Source organism: Rhinocladiella mackenziei, assembly GCF_000835555.1.
Source record: "Rhinocladiella mackenziei CBS 650.93 unplaced genomic scaffold supercont1.7, whole genome shotgun sequence".
Taxonomy (NCBI): domain Eukaryota; kingdom Fungi; phylum Ascomycota; class Eurotiomycetes; order Chaetothyriales; family Herpotrichiellaceae; genus Rhinocladiella; species Rhinocladiella mackenziei.
In genome coordinates this window covers 1,800,819-1,825,849 of record NW_013550598.1, presented here as the reverse complement: position 1 = coordinate 1,825,849, position 25,031 = coordinate 1,800,819, and the positions used below count along the sequence as shown (strand labels likewise).

The 25,031-nt window shown below is 50.5% G+C and overlaps 9 protein-coding genes across 9 annotated transcripts; 4 read left to right on the top strand and 5 right to left on the bottom strand.

Annotated features, from left to right (window-relative positions):
* Nucleotides 1-335: 335 nt before the first annotated feature.
* Z518_09457 (uncharacterized protein) lies at nucleotides 336-1,844 on the top strand (the record flags this gene model as incomplete). Its single annotated transcript, XM_013413413.1, has 2 exons — nucleotides 336-611; nucleotides 663-1,844. The coding sequence occupies 2 exons, from the start codon at nucleotides 336-338 to the stop codon at nucleotides 1,842-1,844; spliced, it is 1,458 nt and encodes a 485-aa protein (XP_013268867.1).
* A 520-nt stretch (nucleotides 1,845-2,364) lies between these two features.
* Nucleotides 2,365-2,676, top strand: Z518_09456 (uncharacterized protein; the record flags this gene model as incomplete). The annotated part of the gene is made up of 1 exon (XM_013413412.1): nucleotides 2,365-2,676. One exon carries the CDS (start codon nucleotides 2,365-2,367, stop codon nucleotides 2,674-2,676), a length of 312 nt encoding a protein of 103 aa, XP_013268866.1.
* A 766-nt stretch (nucleotides 2,677-3,442) lies between these two features.
* Z518_09455 (uncharacterized protein) lies at nucleotides 3,443-5,062 on the top strand (the record flags this gene model as incomplete). The annotated part of the gene is made up of 3 exons (XM_013413411.1): nucleotides 3,443-3,481; nucleotides 3,542-3,601; nucleotides 3,656-5,062. The coding sequence occupies 3 exons, from the start codon at nucleotides 3,443-3,445 to the stop codon at nucleotides 5,060-5,062; spliced, it is 1,506 nt and encodes a 501-aa protein (XP_013268865.1).
* Nucleotides 5,063-5,169: 107 nt separating this feature from the next.
* Nucleotides 5,170-7,137, bottom strand: Z518_09454 (uncharacterized protein; the record flags this gene model as incomplete). The annotated part of the gene is made up of 3 exons (XM_013413410.1): nucleotides 5,170-6,539; nucleotides 6,599-6,772; nucleotides 6,837-7,137. 3 exons carry the CDS (start codon nucleotides 7,135-7,137, stop codon nucleotides 5,170-5,172), a joined length of 1,845 nt encoding a protein of 614 aa, XP_013268864.1.
* Nucleotides 7,138-7,797: 660 nt separating this feature from the next.
* Nucleotides 7,798-8,394, bottom strand: Z518_09453 (uncharacterized protein; the record flags this gene model as incomplete). The annotated part of the gene is made up of 2 exons (XM_013413409.1): nucleotides 7,798-7,941; nucleotides 7,993-8,394. 2 exons carry the CDS (start codon nucleotides 8,392-8,394, stop codon nucleotides 7,798-7,800), a joined length of 546 nt encoding a protein of 181 aa, XP_013268863.1.
* A 2,521-nt stretch (nucleotides 8,395-10,915) lies between these two features.
* Nucleotides 10,916-13,311, bottom strand: Z518_09452 (uncharacterized protein; the record flags this gene model as incomplete). The annotated part of the gene is made up of 4 exons (XM_013413408.1): nucleotides 10,916-12,893; nucleotides 12,954-12,967; nucleotides 13,030-13,170; nucleotides 13,279-13,311. 4 exons carry the CDS (start codon nucleotides 13,309-13,311, stop codon nucleotides 10,916-10,918), a joined length of 2,166 nt encoding a protein of 721 aa, XP_013268862.1.
* A 2,009-nt stretch (nucleotides 13,312-15,320) lies between these two features.
* On the bottom strand, nucleotides 15,321-16,365 carry Z518_09451 (uncharacterized protein; the record flags this gene model as incomplete). The annotated part of the gene is made up of 2 exons (XM_013413407.1): nucleotides 15,321-16,248; nucleotides 16,325-16,365. 2 exons carry the CDS (start codon nucleotides 16,363-16,365, stop codon nucleotides 15,321-15,323), a joined length of 969 nt encoding a protein of 322 aa, XP_013268861.1.
* A 1,157-nt stretch (nucleotides 16,366-17,522) lies between these two features.
* On the top strand, nucleotides 17,523-18,569 carry Z518_09450 (uncharacterized protein; the record flags this gene model as incomplete). The annotated part of the gene is made up of 6 exons (XM_013413406.1): nucleotides 17,523-17,566; nucleotides 17,641-17,672; nucleotides 17,732-17,759; nucleotides 17,902-17,986; nucleotides 18,048-18,145; nucleotides 18,197-18,569. 6 exons carry the CDS (start codon nucleotides 17,523-17,525, stop codon nucleotides 18,567-18,569), a joined length of 660 nt encoding a protein of 219 aa, XP_013268860.1.
* Nucleotides 18,570-18,744: 175 nt separating this feature from the next.
* On the bottom strand, nucleotides 18,745-19,419 carry Z518_09449 (uncharacterized protein; the record flags this gene model as incomplete). The annotated part of the gene is made up of 4 exons (XM_013413405.1): nucleotides 18,745-19,054; nucleotides 19,111-19,217; nucleotides 19,270-19,342; nucleotides 19,400-19,419. 4 exons carry the CDS (start codon nucleotides 19,417-19,419, stop codon nucleotides 18,745-18,747), a joined length of 510 nt encoding a protein of 169 aa, XP_013268859.1.
* Between the last annotated feature and the right edge of the window lie 5,612 nt (nucleotides 19,420-25,031).

The window sequence follows — 25,031 nt, the reverse complement described above, 5'->3', positions numbered from 1 at the left end:
GGATTGATATTTGTCGCGCTATGAAGACACGCTGCTTTAAGAGTCGCACTAATTTAATTGAATGGGGATACAGGGCGGCGACGTCGACTTCCCAAACAGGGTTGTCGCAAGATGCAAGCATCATCTACATCTCCACCAACCACCTTCTGACCCCAGACCTCGTCCTCTTTATACAGACACCACAATATCCTTTATGGTCCTTACGTTTCGCACGTTCGTTTTACTTCTCGCCTAGCTGAACCTTTCTTCACACTCAATTCTGCCTCAAGCAGGCATACTACTGGCGAGACGTCACCAGAAACATCATTGCCTGCGGGCATTCACCAAAGGCAGCCATGGATGACCACGGCGACTTCGACAGTGTGTCCTGGCAACGAGAAGATGCGCAACAACCCGAATCATCTGCGTTCCATGCCAGCCTCCCAACCAGATCCGCTGATGGTCAGAGAAGCGACAGCATGTCCAGCGAGCCTCAGGCGGGTGAACAGGCGGACGAGGTCGATCTGGCGGGACTGGGTCGAGATGGCATATTGGAAGTTACAGTCGATACTCCACTGAAAGAGAATGATGGCACCAAAGATGCATACGTATCTTACTTGGTTACTACGCATGTGAGCCTCCAGACGCCCATTTTCACGACATCGGACTGAACTTGATCACAGACAGACTTCAAGACTTTCCAGAAGCCCGACTTTTCAGTTCGACGACGGTTCACCGACTTCGTGTTCCTTTGGCGGAGTTTACATCGAGATTACCAAGCATGCGCAATACCTCCATTGCCAGAGAAGAACAATATGGCTTACGTGAGAGGGGATCGCTTCAGCACAGAATTTACTCAACGACGGGCATGGTCATTACATCGCTTCATAAAACGTTGCACTTTACATCCGGTCTTGCGGAGAGCTCCAATCCTCATCCTCTTCCTCGAAACTAGCGATTGGAACGCACAAATGCGCTTGAGACCCTCCCGGAGTAATACGATGGGCGATGGCAGCAGCAGTGCAGCCACCCCATCGGGCTTCTTCGATAACGTCGCAGATACCATGCTGAATGCCTTTTCCAAGGTCCACAAGCCAGACAAGAGGTTCATTGAAGTAACAGAAAGAGCAAACAAACTGGATGAAGATCTATCTCATGTTGAAAAGATTCTTGCTCGGGTGGTGCGAAGAGAAGGTGACCTCGAAACGGACTATGCTGAGTTGGCCACCAATATGCGCAAACTCACACCTATGGAGCCGGCCATTGAAGCTCCTTTGCAGACCTTCGCCGGCTGCGTGGAAGAGACATCGAGAGGTTGGAAAGGGCTGAAAGATCATACAGATCAAAATTACTTGGGTAGTCTCCGGGATATGGAGGCATACATCAACTCGGTGAAATCGTTACTGAAGACTCGGGAGCAGAAGCAACTCGACTTTGAAGGTCTCACCGATTACTTACAAAAGGCAACATCCGAACGCGACATGCTCGCATCCAACAGTCCGTACTCCCACGGATCCAATCTCAATCCAGCCAAATTTATCCGAAACAAGGTTGAAGATATGAGGGGCGTTGACCATGAGACGGCAAGACGAGAGCGAGCCAGGAAGCTGGAACTCAAGATCGCCGAACTGAACCGAGAAGTTGACAGTGCCAAAGGAACGAGCGAAATGTTCGACGAGCAGGTGGTACGTGAGGTGGCTGATTTTGAAAGAATAAAAGGTCTTGAATTCAGAGACAGTCTTGGATCATTGGCGACACAGCACATGGAGTTCTACCAGAGTGTGATCTCGACCTGGGAACGCTTTTTGGTGGACATGGATGCTGACAAGCACCTGCATAAGGATAAAGGCAGGGCTGCAGCGTGATGAGCAAAAAGGGGGGGGAAAAACCCCCATAGCTAGGAGGTTAACATTTGAGTACTCAATTACTGTTTGTAGGTTCGAAGATCTAATCCACCACGAGGACAACATTTCTTCAGGGACCGCAGCCTGTGACCTGTCCCTCGCAGGTCATGTCAAGTTCCACAAGGCTCGTCACTCCCTCGTCCCCCGTAACTGGGAAGAGCGCGATGCTGAGCCTTGGCTCGGGCCAGCTGAACGAATCCTTTACTAGCCGGGTTGGCACTTCCTGAGATGCTGGTTGCATTCTTTGCCGGCCAATCCACACACACTTGTACGGAAATCAGACGGCAATCAATCCCAGTCGGCTCAGATGCTGTACGCTCAGCTATGATCGATTAGTCCTATCAACCATGGCCTCGAGTTTCAGCCTACGACTTTCCACTGTCGATGACCCTAGTCAACCTTGTTCTCCTTGCCAAAAGGAGCTGAGATCAAAAGCAAGCTTGGGGTCTTCCTTGTGTTCGCAAATTCCGACACCTTCGCCATGCCACCCATGCGAGTGCTCAACAATGAAACACTGAAGTTGGAGCTGTCATCTCCCATCTCGAGAAAAGAAGAGTTGAATCCGCCAATCACGAGTCAAATTCTTGACTGTTGCATGGTTCATGGACTAGAATCGAGGGATAAGCTCGATGATGCTCCACAGGACTGGAAAGATGAGCTCACCAATGTGGAAGATGACAAGGATGCTGCTGTATTTGCCAAAGGGACAATCGAGGTGGTATTCAAGCCGGATAAGCTCATCTTTTTGCACTTGAGTCAACCTTCCAAACTGAATAAACTGAGACTGGTTTGATGTCGACGACCTCACTCTCAACATTTTCGCTATGCCTTTTCTCGAAGGAGAGCTCCGTTAGCTCGCCACCAACACACTTTCAGATCGCGGGTCAAGACAGATTCTGTAATGACGAGATCCTCTGTGCTAAACGCCTTCAGCGAGACAGTATAGAGGTCAAATTGCAGTTCTTCTCCGGCGTACCACTTGTGTGATGGGAGTTTGAGGATCATGATAAGAAAGGGAGTTTGTTCCTGACCAGGTGGAAAGGATGAAAGGGCTTCAGGAACAGAAGAATGAGGGAAAATCGAATCAAGAAGCAAACCGCGCTTAGAAAAGATCGTTCAATCACATCTCCTTCCATGGTCTGCTCTTCGAGGTCTCACACTCTTCCTCCAGTGATTCCAACTCGAAATGGATCTACATTTTCTTCATCAGCTCCTCCAGCGGAACCTCTTTGACTAGCTCGCTGGAGATTTTGTCAGAGCCCAGAACTCCGCCGGCCTGGAAGATGGCAGTTGCTGAAGTGGAATTCGTATTTTTGACCCGTCATTGTGTCTTCCGATCTGCTTCAGTGTAGTGCTTAAGGAATATGGTATGGAGAGTGAGGTTATTATGGAGGTGTGAGTGAGGGCGAGTTGTGAGCAGGTGGTTTATATGTACGGGCGCGCTTAGAGGCGAGTCGCGCCAAGATTGTTTTGCATGGTTACGATCATTCTATTATTCTGTACTTATCCTAACACCCACATTGTATTTCATTGTAAAGAGATCAACCCTGTCAATTTCAATGGCCGTCAGCAAGAAATACGCAGGTCTTCCGGATCTCGTGAGCTTCCAACGCATTGATAACCCAATCCAACCCAGACATTGACCCTCCATTTCACAGGACGCTGCTCCCGAAGTATATGAGACCCCTGACCTTGCCGACGATGTCTCCACCGCACAGGTAAATTTGCTGGCATCACAATTCGAGTGAACGCTCTTGTGCTGAGTCCGACAGACAGGGACAGTCCGCACGATATCTCCCTCTCCATCCGATGAAGACGGTCAACCTGGTCTCGATCGACAGCCCCTTGACCGAGATGGGGCGAGGCGAAGATTCGAACCCTCCGTCGTGGACGCCAAAGATGTGAACTTTTCCGATACCATTGGCGGGACGAGACGGTCGTATCGGACACGCAGTTCGCGGCGGAGGAGACGGCGGCGGCAAGAAAACGGAGTAGAAGAACTGGGCGATCTCAGTGATAGTGAGGAAGAGACGCTAGGGAGAAAACTTGCTAGGTTAAAGCGGGAAGCAGAGGAGGTTAGGCTCGAGCTAGAGAAACGAGAGCAAGAGAAAGATAAGGACGGTGACGGAGAGTTCCAAGATTCTGTCGAACAACAGCAACATGGGCAACAACAAGGTGATGAGGATGAAGACGCGGACGTCGATGGCATCGAGGAGCTAGGGAGGGCGCTAGATGGGCTAAGCATGAAAGTCGGATCGAAGTCCGGTGGTACAGTGGAAGACGAATTCTTGTCGAGGCTGGACTCGAGCTCACGACGGCGACTACGACAAGCTGTCGCAAAGCCGACGGATTCCCAGCAGCAGCAGAAGGACGAACCAGTGGCGGCCCCCTCGGCATTGTCTGCCGTAGCCGCTTTTTCAGATAGACTCACTGCGCTCGAGGCCGCATTGGGCATTACTTCGACGAGCGAGACCTCCCAGACGACTTGCATCCTTCCCACTCTCGAGAACCTCTCCAGCCAAATCACCACACTATCCAACACGCTGATGCCAAAGACCTCCATGGCCTCATCGTCCCTATCTAACACCACGCCCTTGCTCGACACTGTGTCCTCCAAGCTCAAAACCCTGATCGCCGAATCCGACCGGCTCACCACGTCACGCAAACAAGCCCAGCAATCCCTCTCGGACCTGCACGAACTGCGAATGCGCCAGCTCGTCTCAGCCACCGTGCACACCAACACACGCCCGCGGCGTGGACTGTCCAACGCCTCAAGCGCGAACCAAGTGGCCGGCGCCGATCTGGCTGGCCCCGGCGAGGAGTCTCTGCAACTGCAATCGCAGCTCTTCCTGGACGAACAGTCGGCCAAGATCACAGCTTTGTACCAGTTACTACCATCCATTCAGGATCTGCAGCCCCTCTTGCCCGTGGTGCTCGAGCGGCTGAGAGCGCTCAGCGTGATCCACGCAGGCGCAGCTGACGCGAAAAGTAATCTCGACGCGGTCGAGAAGAGGCAGGCCGAGACCCGCGAGGAGCTCAAGCAGTGGAGGGTTGCGGTGGAGCATGTGGAGAAGGGAATGGCTGAGTTGGAGGAAACCATGAAAGGGAATGTCAAGGTCGTAGGAGACATGGTTTCGGGTTTGGAGAGCAGGATTGGAAGATTGGATGAAGGCCGCTGATGTCGAGGTGTCGAGGAGACAATAGGAGGACACCGCCGAGAGCCCTGGAAGTATTGCGGGCTTCCAAGGAGGACCGGCAATCCAGACATTGGATTGAGATCAACCAATCAAGTCTCAATTCCCCCCTCCGCCCTCTTCAGAATGTACAATTTCGTTTCTAGTCCCCAATGTAGCCACCATCCTTTCGTCCAGCTCCAGCTGTTCCCCAGCACGTGCTCGACACCATATCCCTCTCTCAGGATATCATGGAGGACACCGTACACCCACTTCCCGCCCTCCCCGTATATGGTGTCCATCATCCTCGATAGGCCATCTGCCTCCCTGCGCTGACTCTTGGGTCCCAAGACCAGCATCCCGCGACCAATATCAGGATGTAAAATTCTAGGTCTGCCTGTCCCAGGGACTTTATCCACGACGTCCCAGGCGCCGATGACGTGGCTGGGATCCTCGACGACAACATAGTCGAACCGGTTCCAAAATTGGGGCATGAGGAACTCGGTGCTGTTGTCCGATTTATCGTACACCCACTGCGTGCGGCGGGTCGAGGTGATGGTCGGTTTACGTCCGTCTGGGGAGCCGGGTAGCGCGAAGACCGGGCGTGCGTGCAGTTTGGAGGACGGCGTTTCAAGAAAATGCGTCACGCCAGTTTGCAGGGCGAGATTTGTCAAGTGGACGCGGATTTGGGGTTGAGGGCCGTAGTCGAGCGACAAGGTGTGCAGGGAGCTCAAGGCTTGGCCGCCAGGATAGGTCTGTGCAGACAGTGGGAGGAGCAGTGCGTGCGAGAATAAAGTTGTCAGGATCATGCTGATTATCAGTGTGTGTGTTGCCAGAAAGTAGAACAGAGACCGTCCACGGCGGATTGACATGTACTGTACACACAGGGACAGGGCTGCCGTCAGAGGCGGGACGATAGGGAAGAGGAAGCGGGTTTCTTTATGTGGTAGGATCGAGTAGAGACCCGCATAAGTCAGAGATGGGACGACGAGGTCGATAATTGCGGGATCCAGTACTGGCAACGTTAAAATGGCCCATGGTATCAGTAGGAGGAGGAACGGGTTGACGACAAGTCGAGGAAGAGCCGATGTGAAATACCAATGCCAGGGTGAGGTGCCCCAGGCTGACGCTCCGAGCCTGTCGTTAGATGGGAACACGTTAGACAGGAACGCAGCGAGTTCAGGCCACAGCCAAGTGCGCGATTGCCAAAAGAAAGTGTCGATGCTGACAGTGAGGAGTAAACCGGCGATGGTCGCGGCCAGTATAGCAGGGAGAAAAACTATTCGGACGAGGCGGAAGGCTGAAGATAGGCTGCTCGATTTGCAAATCATGTAGAGGCAGTGAGATGCGAGGAGTAATGCAAGCTCAGAGCGGAAAATGACGGTTGCCAGCGTCAGGAGATAGAATGCCAATTTTCCCCGTTTGATCCGTACTGCAAGAATCGTTTGATCATCCGGCAGCAAGAAGCGGAGAGCCAGTGTGCCTATTTGGCTTCGGTTAGATATTGCATCCGCCGGAACTGATAGAACAGGTCAGGCATACTGATTCCAAAAGCGAACATGTTAGGAAGAGTTCGCGATGAATAGTACATGATATGGAATTGACTGGCTTGCAAAAAAGTATACCATGCCGCCGCGACTTTTCCATATGCTCGTCTGACACCCGACGCGTAGCGGATGAGGGCGACGGCATTGAAAAGACCCAGGATCGCTCGCACTAGGGTTGTCAAAGGTTAGTATACGCGCTCTTCAATCTCAGGAGGGAAAATCTAGTCCCCTACCTAATAACTGTTGTCGTTCTCCATCGAGAGAACCATACAAAATGAACGGTTTCGCAAGGGTTGCGAGGACAAGTGCGCCGATGAAAGTCCTCGGCACTGCACCAGGAAATGTCATATGATCATATTGAGCCTTGAGTCTAAGGTAAACATTGTGTGTTGGCACCCCATACTTTAAGATGTCATGGACGGCTTGGATATTGAAAGATTCCTCCACTTTAGTGTACGGTGAGATGTAGAGATGCAGGAGAATCAAGGCAGGGAAAAAGAGGTAGGAGACTTGCCAAATCTCAAATCTGACCATCTTCCATAAGGACAGCAATGCTCAAGGCGTTGATATATATGTGTGTGTGTGTGAGTGTGTGTGTGTTGGGAGACGCAGAGAAAAGGGGAGCCCAACGAGGGGGACGACCACGTGATTGGCCACAGCCTTGTGGAGTCAGCCTCGCCATCAACGTAACCGACCACTGTCTCGTGGATGGGGACAAGTGACGCAGTGAGATGAGCGCGAATAGTCTTAGCAGACATGGATCAGTTGCAAAAATGGCCCAATAAGAAGACGTAAAACGATCTCCTTGGTATACAGCTAGAATCTACCAAGTTCAGTTCAGTCTTCCAGTCGATATCCGCCAAATTGAGGGCGTATAACTTGACCCTGGACCAGCCAGATGACTCAGCCACCACATTCGATGATGAGCCCTCCGTGAAACGGAACCGCCAACCCAATGTAGTTTTACTTCCCTACAACTTCCAGAACTACCAGGTGCGAGAGTGTTTGTCTGAAAAAATTTTGGGTTTTCGACTTTCATTCTTCTAGGCTCAAAATCTGTGTATGTGCGTGCGTGCACCAAAAGAAGGGGACCCGTAGAAATTCATGGGACAGCGAAAGGCGATTCAGATCCCGGCCCGTTCTGGGTTTAACCTCATCAATTCCGAAATCCTGCCGCGTTCACAGCTTTGTTGGCTAATTTGGGATATGGATCTCTTCCAATTGTTTGCCGGCAATATCAAATGGCTCGCAAGAAAGAGCAACGGCGACGAAGCGCGCTGGCTCAGTTTTGGAGGCATTGATCCATCGATGCATTGTTCCTCGTTGGACGATGTGGTCCTGGTTTGCGTTTCAGCAAGCCGGGCATTTTTGCAAAAGACAATATCTTACCCCTGGCCTCAATCGCACTTTCTGACCACCGTCAAGCTCGTGGTCAATCTCGCCAATGGTACAAATGGAGAAGTCGATCGAGACTGTTTGATGCATCATGCTCATGGCGCCGGGCTTCAAATCCACGACGAGCAGATTCGCTCCGCCCGGTGTTACGATAGATGGTTGCGTCCAGCTGGTGATTCCATCTTTGCTCAAATACGCCTTCACGTCCACGTCATTTTCCAGCTTGGCCGGTACAGCTGGGACCGAGTATGAACGGGCAAGTCCACCGTCATCTCCTATTGGCATGTACTGTTGTGGTGGCGAGTCGGCATAGACACTCTTCCCATTAGCATCGTGTGTTGCAATGTATCTCTTACAAGAAGGGAGGCTGGTGACACTTTCGAGCCCTCCGTCCATTTGGATTCGGGATTGAATGGATTTCGATGTTAACTCTCAGATGTCTCAAAAATAAATCCAAAGTTTGATGGATATGGGAAGGAATTCAAAAAACCCGCGGGGTCTCCATTGGTCTTATATAGGTCACCCCGGGAGCCCCTGGGTCAGCATAACCTAGATATACAAACTCCCGCCGGAATTTGCTGATCAATATCATTGCAACGTGCGGGGAGAAGCTTCTCAAACCGACACATCCTCGGCACGAATCAGGACAAACATTTCCGCAGCTTGCATATTCTTTTGCTAGATTCCTGCCTGCATTATGTATGATGAAGATTCTTGGAAAAGCGTCTCCACTGCGGCGAGGAGGAATCAACCAAACAGCTTGGCCCAGTCGTCGAGAAACGTTTGGATGCCTTAATCATTGTTCGTGCGAGGGATAGGTAAGAGTTTTGATATAGCCCAATTGGGAGGTGAGACTAAGGTCGCTTGGGTTTTCTTGTAAGCAGACAGGATTTGCCAAGGTTGCGATGTCAAGGTTCCATCTGCAAAGCTGCCATCGATTTGATACAAGAATTACGCTAGAGGCCTTCTACGCTTCGCCGTATTGAATCCCCGATGCTGATCTGGCTTCATCGTCCTTGGACTTCGATATACGAAGACCTTTTCACGCAAGCACATCCATTCAACCGAAGATACTACAGGAATCTACCTTCTAGCTCGAGAAGTCTTTCCAAGGTCCTCTAAAGACGACCCCTCTTCACCAACTCCTGCTTCTCAAAATGTTGAGCCTGTTCGGCTTCGGGCCGTTCATTTATGGTGAGTAGCCCCAGCGAACAACAAACCCTCCCTGCCCACACTTTTGTTCCAGAAGGTCCACGTTCACTGACACGTTCTCTCTACTTCTAGCAAGCTGTCTCCTCCTTAATGCCATCGCAATTCTCTCCGAAGATCGTTTCCTTGCTCGAAGTAAGGTTTAAGCCATCTCCTACAAGTTCCAATGCACCCATCCTCCCTACTTCGTCGCTCGAATACAGGCCTCCAGGAACTTACTCATTCACTCTTGCAGTCGGCTGGGGCAAATCCCAACTTAACGACCCCTCTGCCGGCGGCGCAGCTTTTGGGGCTCCCGCTCAAGATCCAGAGAGCTTTCGCAGCAAAGGAATAAACCTGATATCGAGTATCAGAACATTATGTCGCGGTTCGTACTGCTAACTGTGGACTTCACATAAAGAGAACGGGACCGTTGGATTTAGAGGGCCAGCTGACTAACTTTGAGTGCCATGAAACAGTCCCTTTGATTTTGGTGAATTCAATGATCATCATATATGAGCTCATGTTAGGATGATATCGACCCAGACACCAAGATGTCGATGAAAGCCCCCAATTTTTTTTTTTTTTTTTCACTCGAATTCCATCATTCGGACGAACATAAGCAGCCCCATGGAGACTCGACCAAGACGCCGCATGACTGTTCGGAGCAAAATTGTTTATCGACCAGAAACAAAGATATGAAAAATCTTCAAGGATGGATCCCGGACATCCCTATTCTAAGCATGGCCTTAAAAGTTCTGAGCCCAAACGATCTTGATGGACACCCCGCTCCAGAGCATCCAAGAAACAATTCAGTCCCGATGTATGAAAAGGACTCTAAGGACGGAAACGATGTGATAGGAATCCTGGACATCTCTTTTCATCGAACCCTGGCCAATTCGTTTCTGTAACATGAGTTGTCTGCCGACCGCACTCAGGTTCCGTACATCCCTCAGCAACCTCAACTCCCCATCCCTGAAAGGGGAAATAAAAGGAGAGGATAGAGTAGAAGCGGACGATTCAATCAGAGATTGAAGATACGACCTCACGTGGAAGTCCACCACGTGAGAACTGTTGAGTCGTCTCGGATCTGTGCGAGCAATTTGAGGGTGAGGCAGGAGAAAGGACCTGGACAGAATTAGTTCAGCGGACACGTGATCAAAGCCGAAGCCTTAGCGAAAGAGCAAAGACAGGCAAGACGAAGCATGAATCAATTTGCAGATGTCAACTTGCCCATGACATGATGGCAGTATGTATATCAAGGACTGCAGAAGCTGGATACGTGGCGAATTGAATTATCCAGAGTGTTTAGATCCCAGCGAAGAAGCACAGTTCTTCATGCAAGTTTTATTGTCCCTGCAAAATTATGCATCTAAAAGCTAACTCTACTGCCGTCTCCCAAGCGCCCCGTCCGTATGTCAATTCGAAAGGCCAGGGAAATATGGGACGGAAATGTCATGACAACCAAGGATATACCAGAGGCTGTTCATCTGAATAGGATAATTCGATCGACCAGAACATGAGCTTGTCAATCATTTCATTTCGACCGTATCATTATGCAAAATGGATTTTATGCGTGACAGGTATCCCCAAAGCTTTGTATGTACCAGAGTCGAAGAAAGATGCGCTTCGTTCTCTTTTCATGACAGTCAATCATCCCCGGAAGAAGTCGTAGTATGTGCAATGTAGTCGAAATGGGAAAACTTCCACAACGGTATTATTAATCTCGTCATGACAACTTGCCAAAGGATTTCTTCCGAATGCTGAACCGATTTTTCTTTTCTTTCTCCTTGTCTTTCTCCTTTTCAGACGATTCTGTTTCCGCCGATGTTGTTACAATATGCTCTTCTGACGGGTTCGGGTGCGGCTTGTCCTTCTTGGCTAATGATCCAAATCGGAGACTCTTGGACCGCCTGAATCGATCCAAACCAGAATGACCGGTACCGTTAGGTTGCGCGGTCTCCGCTCTTTCCAATGCGTGACGTCTATCCTCCTCGGCCTTTGAGACCTTACTCGCTTCCAATGCAGCCTTGAGCTCCGCTTCTTGTCTTTTATGCGCTTCCGCTAGTTTAGCGGCCAATTCTTTCCGACGTTGTCTTTCGGCTTCCAGTCTGTCCTTCTCGGCCTGCTTCTCGGCGGCTTTGCGCGCTTTCTCTTCTTTGGCCTTTTCCTTCTTGCTTCGAACGACGGGGCTCGAGGGTCTGACAGCAGCGAGAGGAGGGGATTGTGGCGTTTCGACATGACCATTGGCCTTGAACTGTGGAGGCGCCGTCATCGCATGATCAAGGACAGCGTATTGTGGGCCATCTGAGGGCAATACGGGGGAGCCCGTTGGCGAGACGGTCTGCACCCGATGCAACTCTGCTGACTGTCTCGTTAGAGCAGCCAGGCCAGTGGTCATATCATGAGGCGTCCGCCTTTGGCGTTCCATTCGCTGTTCCTTCTGTACTGCCTCGAGGGTAGTCTCTTGGTAGAAAAGGACATAAGCGCACGCAAGTCCTGGTCGATCCCCGAAGAAATTGCGAACGAAATTCTTATCGACAGGTTCGACCATTTCGTCGTCGAAAAGAAGCCAGCCTCGATCCTGGGTTTTAATAACAGCGACGTAATGGCCATGGTATGGTCCTCCACCAATATGAACCACCACCGCGTAGAGTTCATAAAGCCGATCCGGATCCTCTGCATCATCGGTCGTGTTGAATAGCCTCAAGTGATAGGGGTAGACAACTTTGTGGAAGAGTTTCTGCAACCTCTGTAAATCTTCAGTATACTTGAACCTCTTCAAATGGAGAGCCAATATCCGTGGAAGTCTCTTGATTTTCATACGTTTCTCGGCTTCCTGGAGGCCACCACAATTGTCGCAATGGAATTTATTTCGCTCGCAAAGCATTTCCTCTTCCGAAAATCGGCGTAAGCAAGCCGTCACGGAAGAGTGCTGCTCCAGATCAACCGACAAATCCAAAAATGGTTCATCCCGCTGTGACGTATTTTCGCAGGTTAAACATCGTGTTTCGGAAGTAAGGGTGCCTTCAAACAGTTCGTGAAGCCATCGTGTCGGAGAGTTCGCTGTGGGAACGGGGAGTATAGAAGGAAATGAGACCGTGGCTGATTCTGTCCGTGTCATATCGGTAGGTTCTTCGATTGTCGGGGGAGGAGGCTCCTGAGCCCTTTTCTGGGCTATTAACTTTCGATCATGTTCTTCGATATTCTCAACCACAGTATTGAGAAGGAGGTTAAGGAATTCATGAGCATCCTGGTGCATCGCCGACCTGAACATTTCATTTTCCTTGCGTAGAGTTTCGAGAAACCTGCTTGGGCTGACAACACCTATTCTCGACTGGTTGAGGACAACTGCCTCGAATAGATCCTTTAATGAAGTGAAAAGAGTCTCTGGCATTTCATAGTCCTCGGAATTCTCGTAGCTCATGTTCAATATGGGTCCAGCCAATATTGCTTGCTTTTTCTTGTATTCCGGGGAGTCCTTATCTTCTGGTTTCTGTTGTTGGGGGGGAGTTCCAGCATTTCGAGAGGACGAAGGGCCCGGAGGTTTCTTTGCCACGCCATTTTGTTGATTTGGCGGTCGACGAGGAGGAGCATTCGCTTGAGCACGGGTGACGGATTCCAATGTCGATCGTCGGGGATACGAGAGGACGTTTTCTCGGAAAGGAACAGAATAATAAAGGCATTGTAGGATGGAATTGCAATAACTGCAGAAGTCAGACAAGTCCACGAGCCAAAAAAAAAGAAATCCGGATCTCAGTACTGACCAGGTGTTTCCGAACTGTTGATTGCAGCTGTTAGTAGACGCAAATCATCATGGCAGAAGAAAATCACAAGACATACGTTTTCCATGCCAAAAAATTTGTCGCTTCCATCATTGCGAATTGGACCGGCATTCACGAGCATGCGCTCCAGGGGGGTTGGTAAGGGCGCATGGTGGTCTTTTTTGGCGGCGGTACTGCCAACTGCCGGGCTCGTAGCATTCTAGTGTAGATATCGTTAGCAATAGACGGGGACATGTTGCGCCAGCTTCGAAGCACCAGTCTACAGAGATAGATGGGCAGAACGTTGGGCGGCCGCCTTGATACTTACCTGGCTCTTGAGTTTTCCAAAGAAGGAAGTCATGGTTGACGCGCCTCATCTGCGATGACCCGAGTACATGGGCAGGAACAGTCAAAAGCCAGAAGCGCGCATCTAGACGAACGAACAAGAACAAGCAGGACAGAAGGTATGAGGAGGAGAAGGCGTAGGAAGTGGAGAGAAGGAGTTGGTATGTGGCAGTGGCAGCAGCGTTACGGTAGTTGTGATCATCAGCTGTTTTGAAATCCACAGGCTCAAGGTGGTAGTGGTAGTGGTAGTAGGAGTGCGTAGTGGTGGTAGATTCTCCTGCTTGGTGTTCTGCTTCTTCTGTTACCTACAATCGAGGGTTAGCCGTGGCGGGGTGGCAGCGCAAAGCACCAAAGCAAAGCGGCAGCCAAAAACGAGCAAGGCCGGGGAGCAATGAAAGGTCCCTGGTCTTGCAAGACGAGCGAACAAATGGAAACGCACACCACATCACCGTCTTACAACTCGGCAGGAGAGAGTCTACTCCTAACTGTGCTAAGGCCTAAAGCCTAAAGCACGTTGTCAAGTTAGAACCATCCGTCGGTCACCCAGCACCTCCACCATTGGTGTTCCACGCCGTCACTGGAGGGGTCACAATTCACAGTCACTCCAAGCAACGATTGTTTCACTCTTCATATTATGTTCCCTCTCTTGATACGGATGGATGTCTTTTCTCAAGTCTCCGCTTATTGGTAAATGCATTCCTCAGGAGGGCAGCGCATTGTGGTAGAGTAGCGGGTCCCGGCTCAACAGAACTAACTTCGCAGCCTAAGTTCTAAATGTGCCGCATGTGCCTGAGCTTCCCGTCTGCGGGACCAACGTTCTAGCGCCAGCATGGCAAGCAAGGTCCAGTCGGCCGTGCGTGGCCCTGGGAGGTTATCCAAGCGGGGGGGTACGTCGCTTGGGTGAGGAGGAATCCAAGGCCGCGTTCGTAGTGGCGAGCAGCAAGCAATGAGGAGTTGCCGTCAACCAGAGTTGGACGATGGCTGGGGCTAGCTTAAGAGTGTCAATTCGCCCGAGAACCGATCGATCTTGGGTCCTAAAGGGCTGATGAGGCCCCTTCGAGTTCCCTCCAGTATCATGTTGCAAGTGCCACGTTCCACCAAATGTCCCACCCGAGGGACTCACAGAGTTTAGACCAGCCCAACTCATGCATTGACAGCGGCCGCCAGTGGTCAAGGGTTGTCATTTTGTGGAGGGTTCATGTCTAGGGTTCACCAACAGAAATGCCTGTCAGTTCTCAACTTCCCGTGTCTGGGCTGAGCCCATGTTCTTAAAATTTGCCTAAAAGAAATAAAACGAATGAATTTGGTGAGTGATGTGATATGATATGCCTACATACGAGTAGGTGGTCACCTGAGCAATCCACAAAAATTCCGGAGAAGCTCCCGACTAGATACTTATCAGTTACCTTCTACAAATGGCAGTTATTCCACCTTCGGCGTGGAATATTCGACGACTTCTTTTGCAGCAAAGCCCGTTTATCCACGTGGTGGGGAGGGTTGTTGACTTGCTCTGATAAATAATAATAGGCTCAGTCAGGGTGGGTTCTGCCTCTGACCGCAAGATCTCAGATTCAATCAGGCACAACCACCAGTCCGTCGTAATCATAACTTACCCTTTTATCTTTACCAGATATCGGCCAAGTCTCTGTGGTTTGAATGGTCCTGCTGGCGCTGATCCTCCCCCGTCGCAGCCAGTATGCAGTCTAACTACTGCACACTCTCAACCGCTCACAGCTGGGCCGCCGTCGGCAGTTAAATTACAGACACTGGCCCATCGCTCCCAAAGTACCTGCAAATCCGCAAATTGCTGCTCCTCAACGAACCATCATGCAACCCTTGTCATCGGAGACTGCAGGCATATACGTCGTTATTCCAAGATAAAATTCCGGCGTATCCAAAACAATGCTACCAAAGTTTCATCTTGTCCCTCTCAGTCCGCTTTGTAGACCAGGCTGGCGTTTGTGGGGCAGATTTTTTTTTTTTTTATTTTTTCAATCAATAATATACCGGGGGTGCAAAGATACTCTAGTCTCGTAGTCGGAGAATTTCCGTCAAGAACTCTTCAAAACTCAGAGTAATATAGCCATCTCGGTCGTCATCATACTTCTTGAACACGTCCGTCATTCTTTTCAGACTAATGCACGCTTGGACAAACAGATCGAAACTCATTCCCCGGTTCTGCATTGGATTTCGGTCGTTGAACGTGTTGTACAGCACACCAACAAACGGTTGTGATAGTCGGTACCCAAACGCTGTCATGGCTTTGGAAAATTCCGCCAATGAAATTCGCCCACTACTATCCTCATCAAACCGCTCAAATAGCGTGCGCCATGCAGCGAGAAACCGCCAGAGGTTCTCAAACTCCGCGAAGGTGATAGTTGGCCCTTGAGGCTGATTTGGCGGCGATGTCGTGAACATGCGCATCAGCGAGGTGATCGTCCTATTGTCAAACGGTGTGAAATCTCCATTCACCAGCGCAGAACCCAACTCCGCCGTCGTAAGAGATCCAGTGCCAGATACATTTGCTGCTCGGAACAGAGGAAGGAGGTCAGCCGAATCGGGATCAGGAGGCGCAGGCGTGCGTGCAGGATATGAATAAGCTTCATTCGAAGGTCGGCGCCCCGCCGCCGGGTCAACTTGAGGCCGAGGCCCAAACCCGTAGTTGGCTGGCGGTGGAGGCGATTGTAGGCGATTGTATTGATTGTCGCCATACGACGAAGTGTTCGAAGCATGGTGCTGAGGATAGGTTTGAGTTGGAGAGGGTCGGTAGGAGGTTTGAGAGGACGTGCCCGCCGGTGATGGACGGCGGCGACCGGGTGAGGAAGGACGATGAGCACCCGGATTTAATGGCGACGGCGGCGGCGGCTGGTTTGTGTATCTGGCGTTGGGAGACGGTTTGCGATTCCCTTGGAGCTGGCTGAGGGCCTGCGCAGCCTGCTCCGGTTCAGCGTGACTGTTATCGGAGATACATCAGCGGGGGGAGTGGTCTTGATGGCATGGTTTTGAAGAAGGGGGGGAAGGATGTTTACGCAGGCAAGGCATCAGGATTAAATGCTTTATTGTAGGCCATGAGGTGGCGGACGTGGTTGGAAAGAAGTGCTCAAATTCAAGAAGAAAGAATGTCGTAGGTAGAAGTATCGTAGGCCATGGTTTGTCGCGCGAAGAGGCTGAATTGCACAGACGAACGCGAGGGTGGTTAGAAAGGTTGGCCCCGATGATTTTCTTGGAGGTGGCGCGGGCCGGAAGAGGGTACGGTGACAACTTGCGGGCGCAGGCGCAGTTTCAGGAAGCCCCCTCAAAATAGCTTAGTTGGCTTGCCTCGAGGCTGGTTGCCGACTGGCTGGAGGCGCAGGCTGCGCAAAAGTGCCATAGAGCTAAAGGTAATACTCGACTGAATGCCTCATGATCTAGGTCAAATCATTACTTATTTTTAAAGGCGTTGGAATCCAAACCCAGCTTCAAGGCGTACTCTGCTCCACCACGAGATCGTCCAGATCGCCTATTCATCTCTCGAAGTCTCTCTCAGCTTGGTTCCCGCACCTTCCCGTGCCCCTGAAACCTACTCCAACTCCTCGTCGCTTTGGTGTCAACATGATTTGTCCTGAACACGAGGGCTTTCCAGCATATCAAAAGGCCATCGCCGTCGCCGTCGCCATTACCGCAATTAATTGCTTTACGCGAAAATTGCCCACTGATCAGTCACTTCGGGGCTTTTCTGGCGATGGAAGTAGATGCGTTCTACCCGTGGTGGCAAAAGACACCTGCCCTGGGTCTTTGAGATAGGCCCCGTGCGTCTAGTTAAGAACTCAGATCCGGCCCCCCTCTCTGAACTACCCTACTTCCAGTTCTCCTGAACTGCTTAACTAATGGCGGACTCGGATTCGCAGTCCGTGGGACGTGTGGCCCTGCAGCTTCTTTAGCTCTGCCAGTCAGCAATCCTCGTTAAAGACCGGAGTCCGCGTACGAGGCCATCCGGAGCACCGGGGCATGCATAACACGTTCAGGAGGCTGGGCTTCAAGCCTCCCCTTCTTAGTCGTTATACCCACGACTTTCTTCTGCTCCGCTTACATATACTCCTATTGAGCTGGTACCAGGTACCATAACCTCATTAGGCCCAGCCTCCTAGTTTTCACCTGCCACCAGCAATATATCAGTGATTTATCCCCCTTCCGGAACCTACCCCTATCCATCTTCCCTGTATGATCTGGCGGTGAACTTGGTCCAATATGAGCCCTGTCCAGGCTGAAGATATCTGGCTGTTTGGTTATGGGTATGTTCGCACAGCAAAATACTCCACCGCTCATTGTGAACAAAAGCCACTCATTCAATATCTCGACCTTCCAGGAGTTTGATTTGGAAACCTCCGCCACATTTTGGTATAGTCAAGAAGGGAATCACTTCGTTTTCCTGTACATCTGAGCTCACCCATGGACAGACGAAAGGATCCCTGGCTATATCAAAGGGTATGTTCGACGTTTCTGGCAGGTAGGAAGCCAATGACGGAGCCCTAAACACACCACTCATTCACTAACAACCTCGACTCTCCAGGCTAGGTGAGTACTAGTCGACAAGGCTCAGGTCCTGTATTGAAAATCCTTTCCTTAGCGAGGATCATCGTGGCACCCCTGAGGCCCCTGGTAGAGTGGTCACGTTGATTCAAAGGTCCTTTTGGGAAACGCTTGATGACCCTGTACGACACTGACCTTGAGTTGTTCTTACCGCTGGCCCTCCGCATAGCTAATGCCTCATAGCAACGTGAGACCGAGGGAGATTATGTCTGGGGGGTCGCCTATCATATCATACCATCGAAAGTGAGGGAAGTCAAAGAATACCTAGACATCCGCGAAATGTACGCCGTTTCCGTGATCTTTCGTCCTCAGCCCGTTTAACCACTTTGCAGCAATGGATACAGCATCCAACACACACCATTCCACCCTGCCGACTCTTCACTCCCCGACCTTGATTGTCTGGTTTATATTGGGATGCCGGACAACCCACAGTTTCTGGGAGCTCTACCACCCCAAATGATCGCGGAAACAATCAATGCAAGTATTGGTCCAAGCGGAGAGAACCGAGATTATCTTCTCCATCTTGAACAGGCTCTAAACGAGTTGAGTCCAGACAGTCGAGATGAGCATATCACTGATCTAGCCCGTCGAGTACGGGCATTGACTCCGCCGACCCGGGTTTCGCGATCCATAGCGGCGCCTGACAATGCTTTGAGGAAGGTCAACAGTACCGAAGAGCAGGAGGAGATCGAGAAAGATATATGATTGCGTATTATATGGAATTTGTCTGGCGATTTTTCCTGGCTCCGCCTTGCGACGCTCCCGACGTACAGTTGAAAAATTACGACCTTCTCGCAACAGTTTTCCCAAGCGGACGGACGGATGAACTCGGTGGGTATCTTCATGCGACCGGATTTCAATGGCATCAACGGCTCTTGATCTATTGGCGGTACGGTCCCTGTGGACCATATGGGTCGCTGCCTCCTTGGGGTTGGCTGCCACTATAGGGGCCTCCTGGCTGTTGTTGGTACTGCGGATTGTATGGTCCGTATTGAGGAGGATAGGTTCCGCCACCGCGGCCAAACCCCATGGTGTTCGCAGGTCGTCCTTGGGCTCCAGGCTGCGGATAGCTTCCTGCCCCGGTCATTGGCATTGTGTATCCTCCTCTTCCAGCAAAGCCACCACCTCGACCGGTGCCGCCTGGTCTATTATCCTGTGCATGGTCTACTCGAATCAAGCGACCGTCAAACCTATTCAAATCGTCAGCTCCGAGATATCTGGTGGACATTCCTCCCCGTCATCTCACTCTGTGTTGTTCATTCTTTGCAGTGCCTCATCAGCCTCCCCTTTGGTCGCAAAGCGCACAAAACCAAATCCTCGACTTCGATTCGTGTCTCGATCTTTGACAACGACCTAAACATTTCATCAGCTACCGAGTCATAAGATATTCATCGAGACCCATTACAGCCTCCTCCACCTTGCCAAATCTTTGAAAGCCCTCGTACAAAGTTTCGTCGGTTGTGTGCCAGGCGAGGCCCCTGTGGCGAACCCAGTCAATTATGCCCGAGGAATTTCGTAAGATTTTGGTCGCCTACCCGATGAAGAGCTTTGCCATGATGCAGCTGGCGGACGCCAGTCAGATATATCCTTTCGCAGAGGAAATGTTTTCCCCTCTAAGTAAACCTTGAAAGCGGTCTGTGATTTCCAGAGCTCACCGCACCTGGTCAAAAACGTCAAAGAGGAATAATGGTCAAGTTTGGGCTGTTATGAGGATTTCATTGGTTGAAAATATGCAGTGGTTCCTGCAATCTATCAATTAGATCGTCTGCATCTCAGCCCCAATCAACAAATCTGGCATCAGTTCTCGAATTCTCGAGGCTTGGGCGCCTGGCGATATAATGGCAAGGGAGGACAAGTGAATCCAACAAGGCGGGCAGGGTGCTATAAGTGAAAAAGTCCCGCAGCGTCCCCTTCCTTTCCACGTGGGAAACTAAAGAAAGGTTTTGAATTTTCCGCGACACGCACCACAAGGAGGCAACCAGAACGTGAGAACAGCCAAACTTGCTCCAGCTAAAGCAGCAATATCAGTATGTTGGATGACGAATATGACCAGCACAACAATACCTCTGTGCAAAAATCGTCTACTACAGCGTCGAACCAAAATGAACAGGGCGTGTGGAGCTGCTTTGCTCTCACCTAGGCTCCCTCGTGATCCGGTGATGTCAGGGGGGCCCTTGAGATCGCTTCAAAATGGGGGGTGTCGACACACCATTGATACGGTGGACTCAGAGGTATTGGCAGCACGGGAAGGAAGTGGGCCTGCACAGAGGAGATCTCCCAGTGCGGCATCAATCTGTCGGTAAAGGAGGTTTGCTAGACCCTTGTTCCTTGAAAATACCATCTAGCTCTCTCTATCTCTGGAAACAATGGCATTTCAGCCTTACTGGAAGAAGCATCTTGTCAGATTTGGCGCTGAGAAAACTTTCTATCCAAGTCTCAACACGCGGTCACAACGAGAATTGTCAAGAATCAGGGACTTGCGAAGAACCGATTCACGTGGTTATCGCCGATACGGGAACTTTGCGAGAGTCATTCTTTTCGGTCCTGACTCGTTAAGCGATGTTTTGATTGCAGGCAACGGCCTGAATAAATGGTGTCATTGGGTGGAAAATAATTGGATTTGGGAGAGAATATTCAGGTGCAACTGGGGCTTGACCGCTGATTGAATCGAACCAAAGAAAGACCCAACCGGGTGTGATTGGGTTCATTGGACTCGATCAGGAGCAAAAATTGCACCAGCAGGACGGTGAACCGGCTTGAAATGGGACATGTTACTGGAGAATTTGCCTCATGGTCTTATCAGAGACTCTTACTGGCATCCTCAACGTGAACCGTACCCGCTTCCGAATGGTTATTATTCAGAGCACGAACCACGTCTAATGACCTTGGGGGGTTTTACACGACCTTGATTCCAACAGGAAAATGACCCATTTGCTGCTGCATTATGGATGGTTGGGTTTAGGGATTCGGCGGAGAAAGGCAAGGTGTATGGTCAGGAAAGGTGGATTTGAAAGGGTGGATTGTGGGCGATGGAGGATGGCAGACGGGAGTGATTCGATTGCATGAGGAGAAGGGCAGCACAACTCCCGAGGCTAAGATTTCGAGCACTCCGGAGAGGAGAGGCCAGGGGGCGCGCAAAGAACAGGGGGAGTTGGGAGCTTTGTTAGAAGAGACTGGTCCTCAAAAGGGTGAGGGTGAGCCGGCCGAAGATGAGGAGGAAGAGTGATGCTAATGGTGTTGTGCGGTGGCTCAATCATCAACAAGTGATGGTTCAATTTGAAGGCCTCTGCATGAAACTAGGAGACGTAGTAGAGAGAAAATACCGACACTAAGGAGGAAGAGGGCAAAGCGCAGCTTGGCTTCAACTTTGCCGAAGTCGACCGCCTATCCTTACTGATGCTCCCCCACCATTTACCATTCATTTATCAATTCCAATTCTGCATTGCTTTCTCACCTTTTTGCCAACTACCAATCCTTACTACAAGCAGTAGTTCTGAACGGAGTCCTCGGTACTCGATCTGCTTAATTCCTGTCCACGTCGGGACCGCTTTGGACTCATCGGAGCCAAACACCATCACATCCACAAGAGGGAACTCAAATCCTTCACCGACTTCGCTTCCTCTTCAATTCCCTGTATTCTTTGATGCCCCGGAAGATGACCGTCCTGTAAAATCATCTTGACGCGAGAGCCCAGCTCCTCTCTCCCTTTTTCTCTTTTTTTTCCTTTTCTTCTTCTTCCCTGCTTACGGTGCACCGTTCTTCAACCACATCCTGCCACGATACCCTCCTTCAGATCACCCCAGCGTCCTTCCGCCTCCAAGCTTGCGCTCGAAAATGTCCATCGTGGCTTGCCTTGCTCGATACCAGTGTGCATGAGATACTACTGCAAGATCAAAGGTTATCCGGCGTAAGCTTGACGGGGATCCTGCAGAAATGACTTGCAGCAAACCCTGAGATCGACTTGATCCACCCATTTTTTTCTTTTTGTTGTCCTTTCGCCCTCAGCCCTATGGTAATATGTCCCAGAAACAAGGGTCATCTCAAGATTGTGAGACCGAGACTGGTTTGGACTCCCGCCAAATATGACTTCCACACCCAAATCTCCCTTGACTGTTTCCCCGGCCTCCTGACCAAAATCTATCTTTTCGTGCCTTCCTTTCCAAAATGTGTGAGTTTTGTGGCGCGATCTTTCTTTAGCGACGAGGAGTAAGATCCCGCCTTTTGACTTGCCCATCTAGCCAAGTGTTTCATTTCATTTCACTCGATTCTCCTTGGAAGATGGCCCTTGCGTTTCTGCCATTAGTTTATCTAACGCCACCGAAAGCCCTGCCCCAAGAAATGCAGAGTTGGTCTAAACGTGGTTGAGCAATCTTGGAGGAAGCGCTCCTAATCTGAAAGTGCTATCTGGACCTCAATCAGATCAAGTGACTCTAGGTGAGGCCATAATTGTGTCCCCCTACGACATACGCTGGGAACGGGACACGGATGGACACCAGGACCGGAGCGATCCAAGGACAAAGTCCGCGAAAACATTCTTGTACGAACGCTAACCACTTTCGAATGCAGATTCCACGGTATTGGGACCTAACCGTTTACGAAGCCCGGAACCTCCCCATCCCCGCTACGCTAGAGCCAGAGACGAAAATAGGAGTGATACCGCAAACAGGCAAGAGCATAATATAAAGAAGGACAGTCGGTGTTGATTGGCTTTTTCCGTCCGCAAATTCACGTTCTCCTACCGGTTCGAACTCGAAGGGTGAACAAAACACATGCAGGTTCAATGAGCTCGAATCCCAGCATCGCACAGGACCCAAACCGGACAAATCCGAGTACAAAGACGTCGGACCAGCATCCATCGACAAGCAACAGTCTAGAGGAAGTAGCACGAAAAAGTCAGGTGCTCTTCTGATCGAGCAATTCCGAGCACCCAATGTTGAGGCAGTGAGATTGACGCTCAGACATAACACCGAACCCGGTTTACTTGTCCAGTCGAAAACGCGGGATAATTCTACACGTTCCGGTAAAATTCCGTCAGAAGCGTTGCAGATTTTCGAATGGAGAGAACTTTAATATCTACCCTCGATGAAAAGAGCTTAAACAGGAAGCCCGACCTCTCAGCGCAACTAGTCATCCGACCGAAGACAACACAATCCCTTCGAGGTACTACATATTTCCACAAAGTATCCTATAGGTATAAACAACGATCTTCGCCGGAGACTTGATCCCAAGTCCGTCGAGATATGAACGGTTGCATCTGCGATCCAGCCAAAAAGCTGCAAAGCCAAGATCTTCTGAGAACTCACATGTCTCGTGGTCCATCTCTTCCCCCAAGAAAGAGCATTCGAACGGTAGACCATAATAGAAAGTACACTCTCAGCCGTTCACTCCGGAAAATGACATTGCCAGCGATCGTGCAAGATGAGGAGCTGACAGGCTCCCCCAGCACGTTCATTTCATTGAGTTTGGCCGGCAATCGTTTTCTACATGCCGTGACAACGAATGCGCTGCTCAACGGAGTTGACGAGTCTGATGTCTTTACTCATATTGGATAAGGCACTACTCTTTAGATGGCCGGAAGTCTTCTGCAGCAAAGCCCAGGTTGGATGAAGATGACGATACGATTGCCATCAACGGTACTGATGAAAGCAACCAATCCCGCCAATCTCGCCTTAATTTCGAACGAGCCCGTGGTCACTTGGGTGGGACAGAATCCTCCCATCTGACCAATCTTCGACCAAACAAGAGCCAGAAACAAGGCGGGAACAACTACCACGCGACAGTGTTGTCTTCTACAGACGTTTTCCCGCCCAGCAATGAGATCAGGCCGCGCTTCTCTGACGACGCTTCCGATATAAATGCACTTACAGCAATAGTCAAGAATCCACATTTGGATTGATCGGCGCTAGATTTTTTGGGGGACATTCATCGCAGCATCCAGAAGTCTTCAATCCGCGGAATCGATCACGCGACGACAACACTTGGAGATGGTCGGAATCAATTCAAGAATGGGTCCGTCATCGCAAAATATTGCGAGTTCTTCTAATCGAGAACAACTTTCAACTCTCAAGCCGTGATCCAACGGTTGTCCAACCTTGTGTTTAGCAGCCTAGTCGAGTTGAATCAGCTAATAACGTTATCGCGAGTAGTAATGGCGCTGCACGTGATGCACATGAAAATCTTCTGCTCCTACATGGCTTGGATTTCGGTGCACCCTTTTCGAGGACAGACCTAAGGGGAATTCGCCCACAAATATAGGCATCAATGAGCGACGAAAGATATCCAACGAGTTTCCAGACGCGACGAGACTTGCGACCATACGGCGAGCCCGGAATTTTTGACGATCCTATCAAGTCATATATTTGAAAACGCCGGTAATAGACGAAAGAACAGATGGAAGTCTTGTTGGTCGTCAATGGGAATTTGCATCCGTCAAAACTGGGGGTCCCATTCCATGCTGGGCAGGGATTGTCTCCCAACAACTCGCCCAAGACTTGAAGGACCGACGGATGAGCCATTTACGGGGTTTTCTCGGCGGCACATCTCGTATTGACGTGACTCATTTTGGGGGAGTTTATAAAAAGCAGATGGGAAAGACTGCAAAGAATACATATTATTCAATGCTACCTCGCACAGGTCACTGATCCCCCAGCTGACTCTGTCCAGACCTTAAGCTTTCCCACTCGTGTCAGATTGTTCCGCGGACACAAATTGTCCCCACTGATTGGGGTCTCCGGTCAGCTCCTGATCTGCACTGGCTTTGATATGAGAATTTCGCTTCAGTCCGAACCTCGCGACCGGCTTTCCGGAAGAGGGGCAATCCTTCGAGCACGGAATTCTCAGCAGGTCAAAAGAATGGTCAACACGGCGAATTGAGAGGTCTAGTGAGTAATCAGTTCGCGTCCGAAAAAGGAAACCCTAGCAGTCTTGATGAGTTATAAATGTGGGGTAAGTTCTCTTGCTACGTCCACAACCTCCTGACAGCTTTTCCAGTATCTTGTCCGTCGATCCATCTTGATGCTTTCTACTAGCAATTCATCCAAGAGAAAACCCATGTAACCATCCACCCCTTGGTTGGATTTGGCCTGATTCCTAATATTTCATCGGGGACTTTGGACGCCACGCTCGGGGTTCGAGAACCAACGCCTCCCAAAGACTTTCAAGCATTGG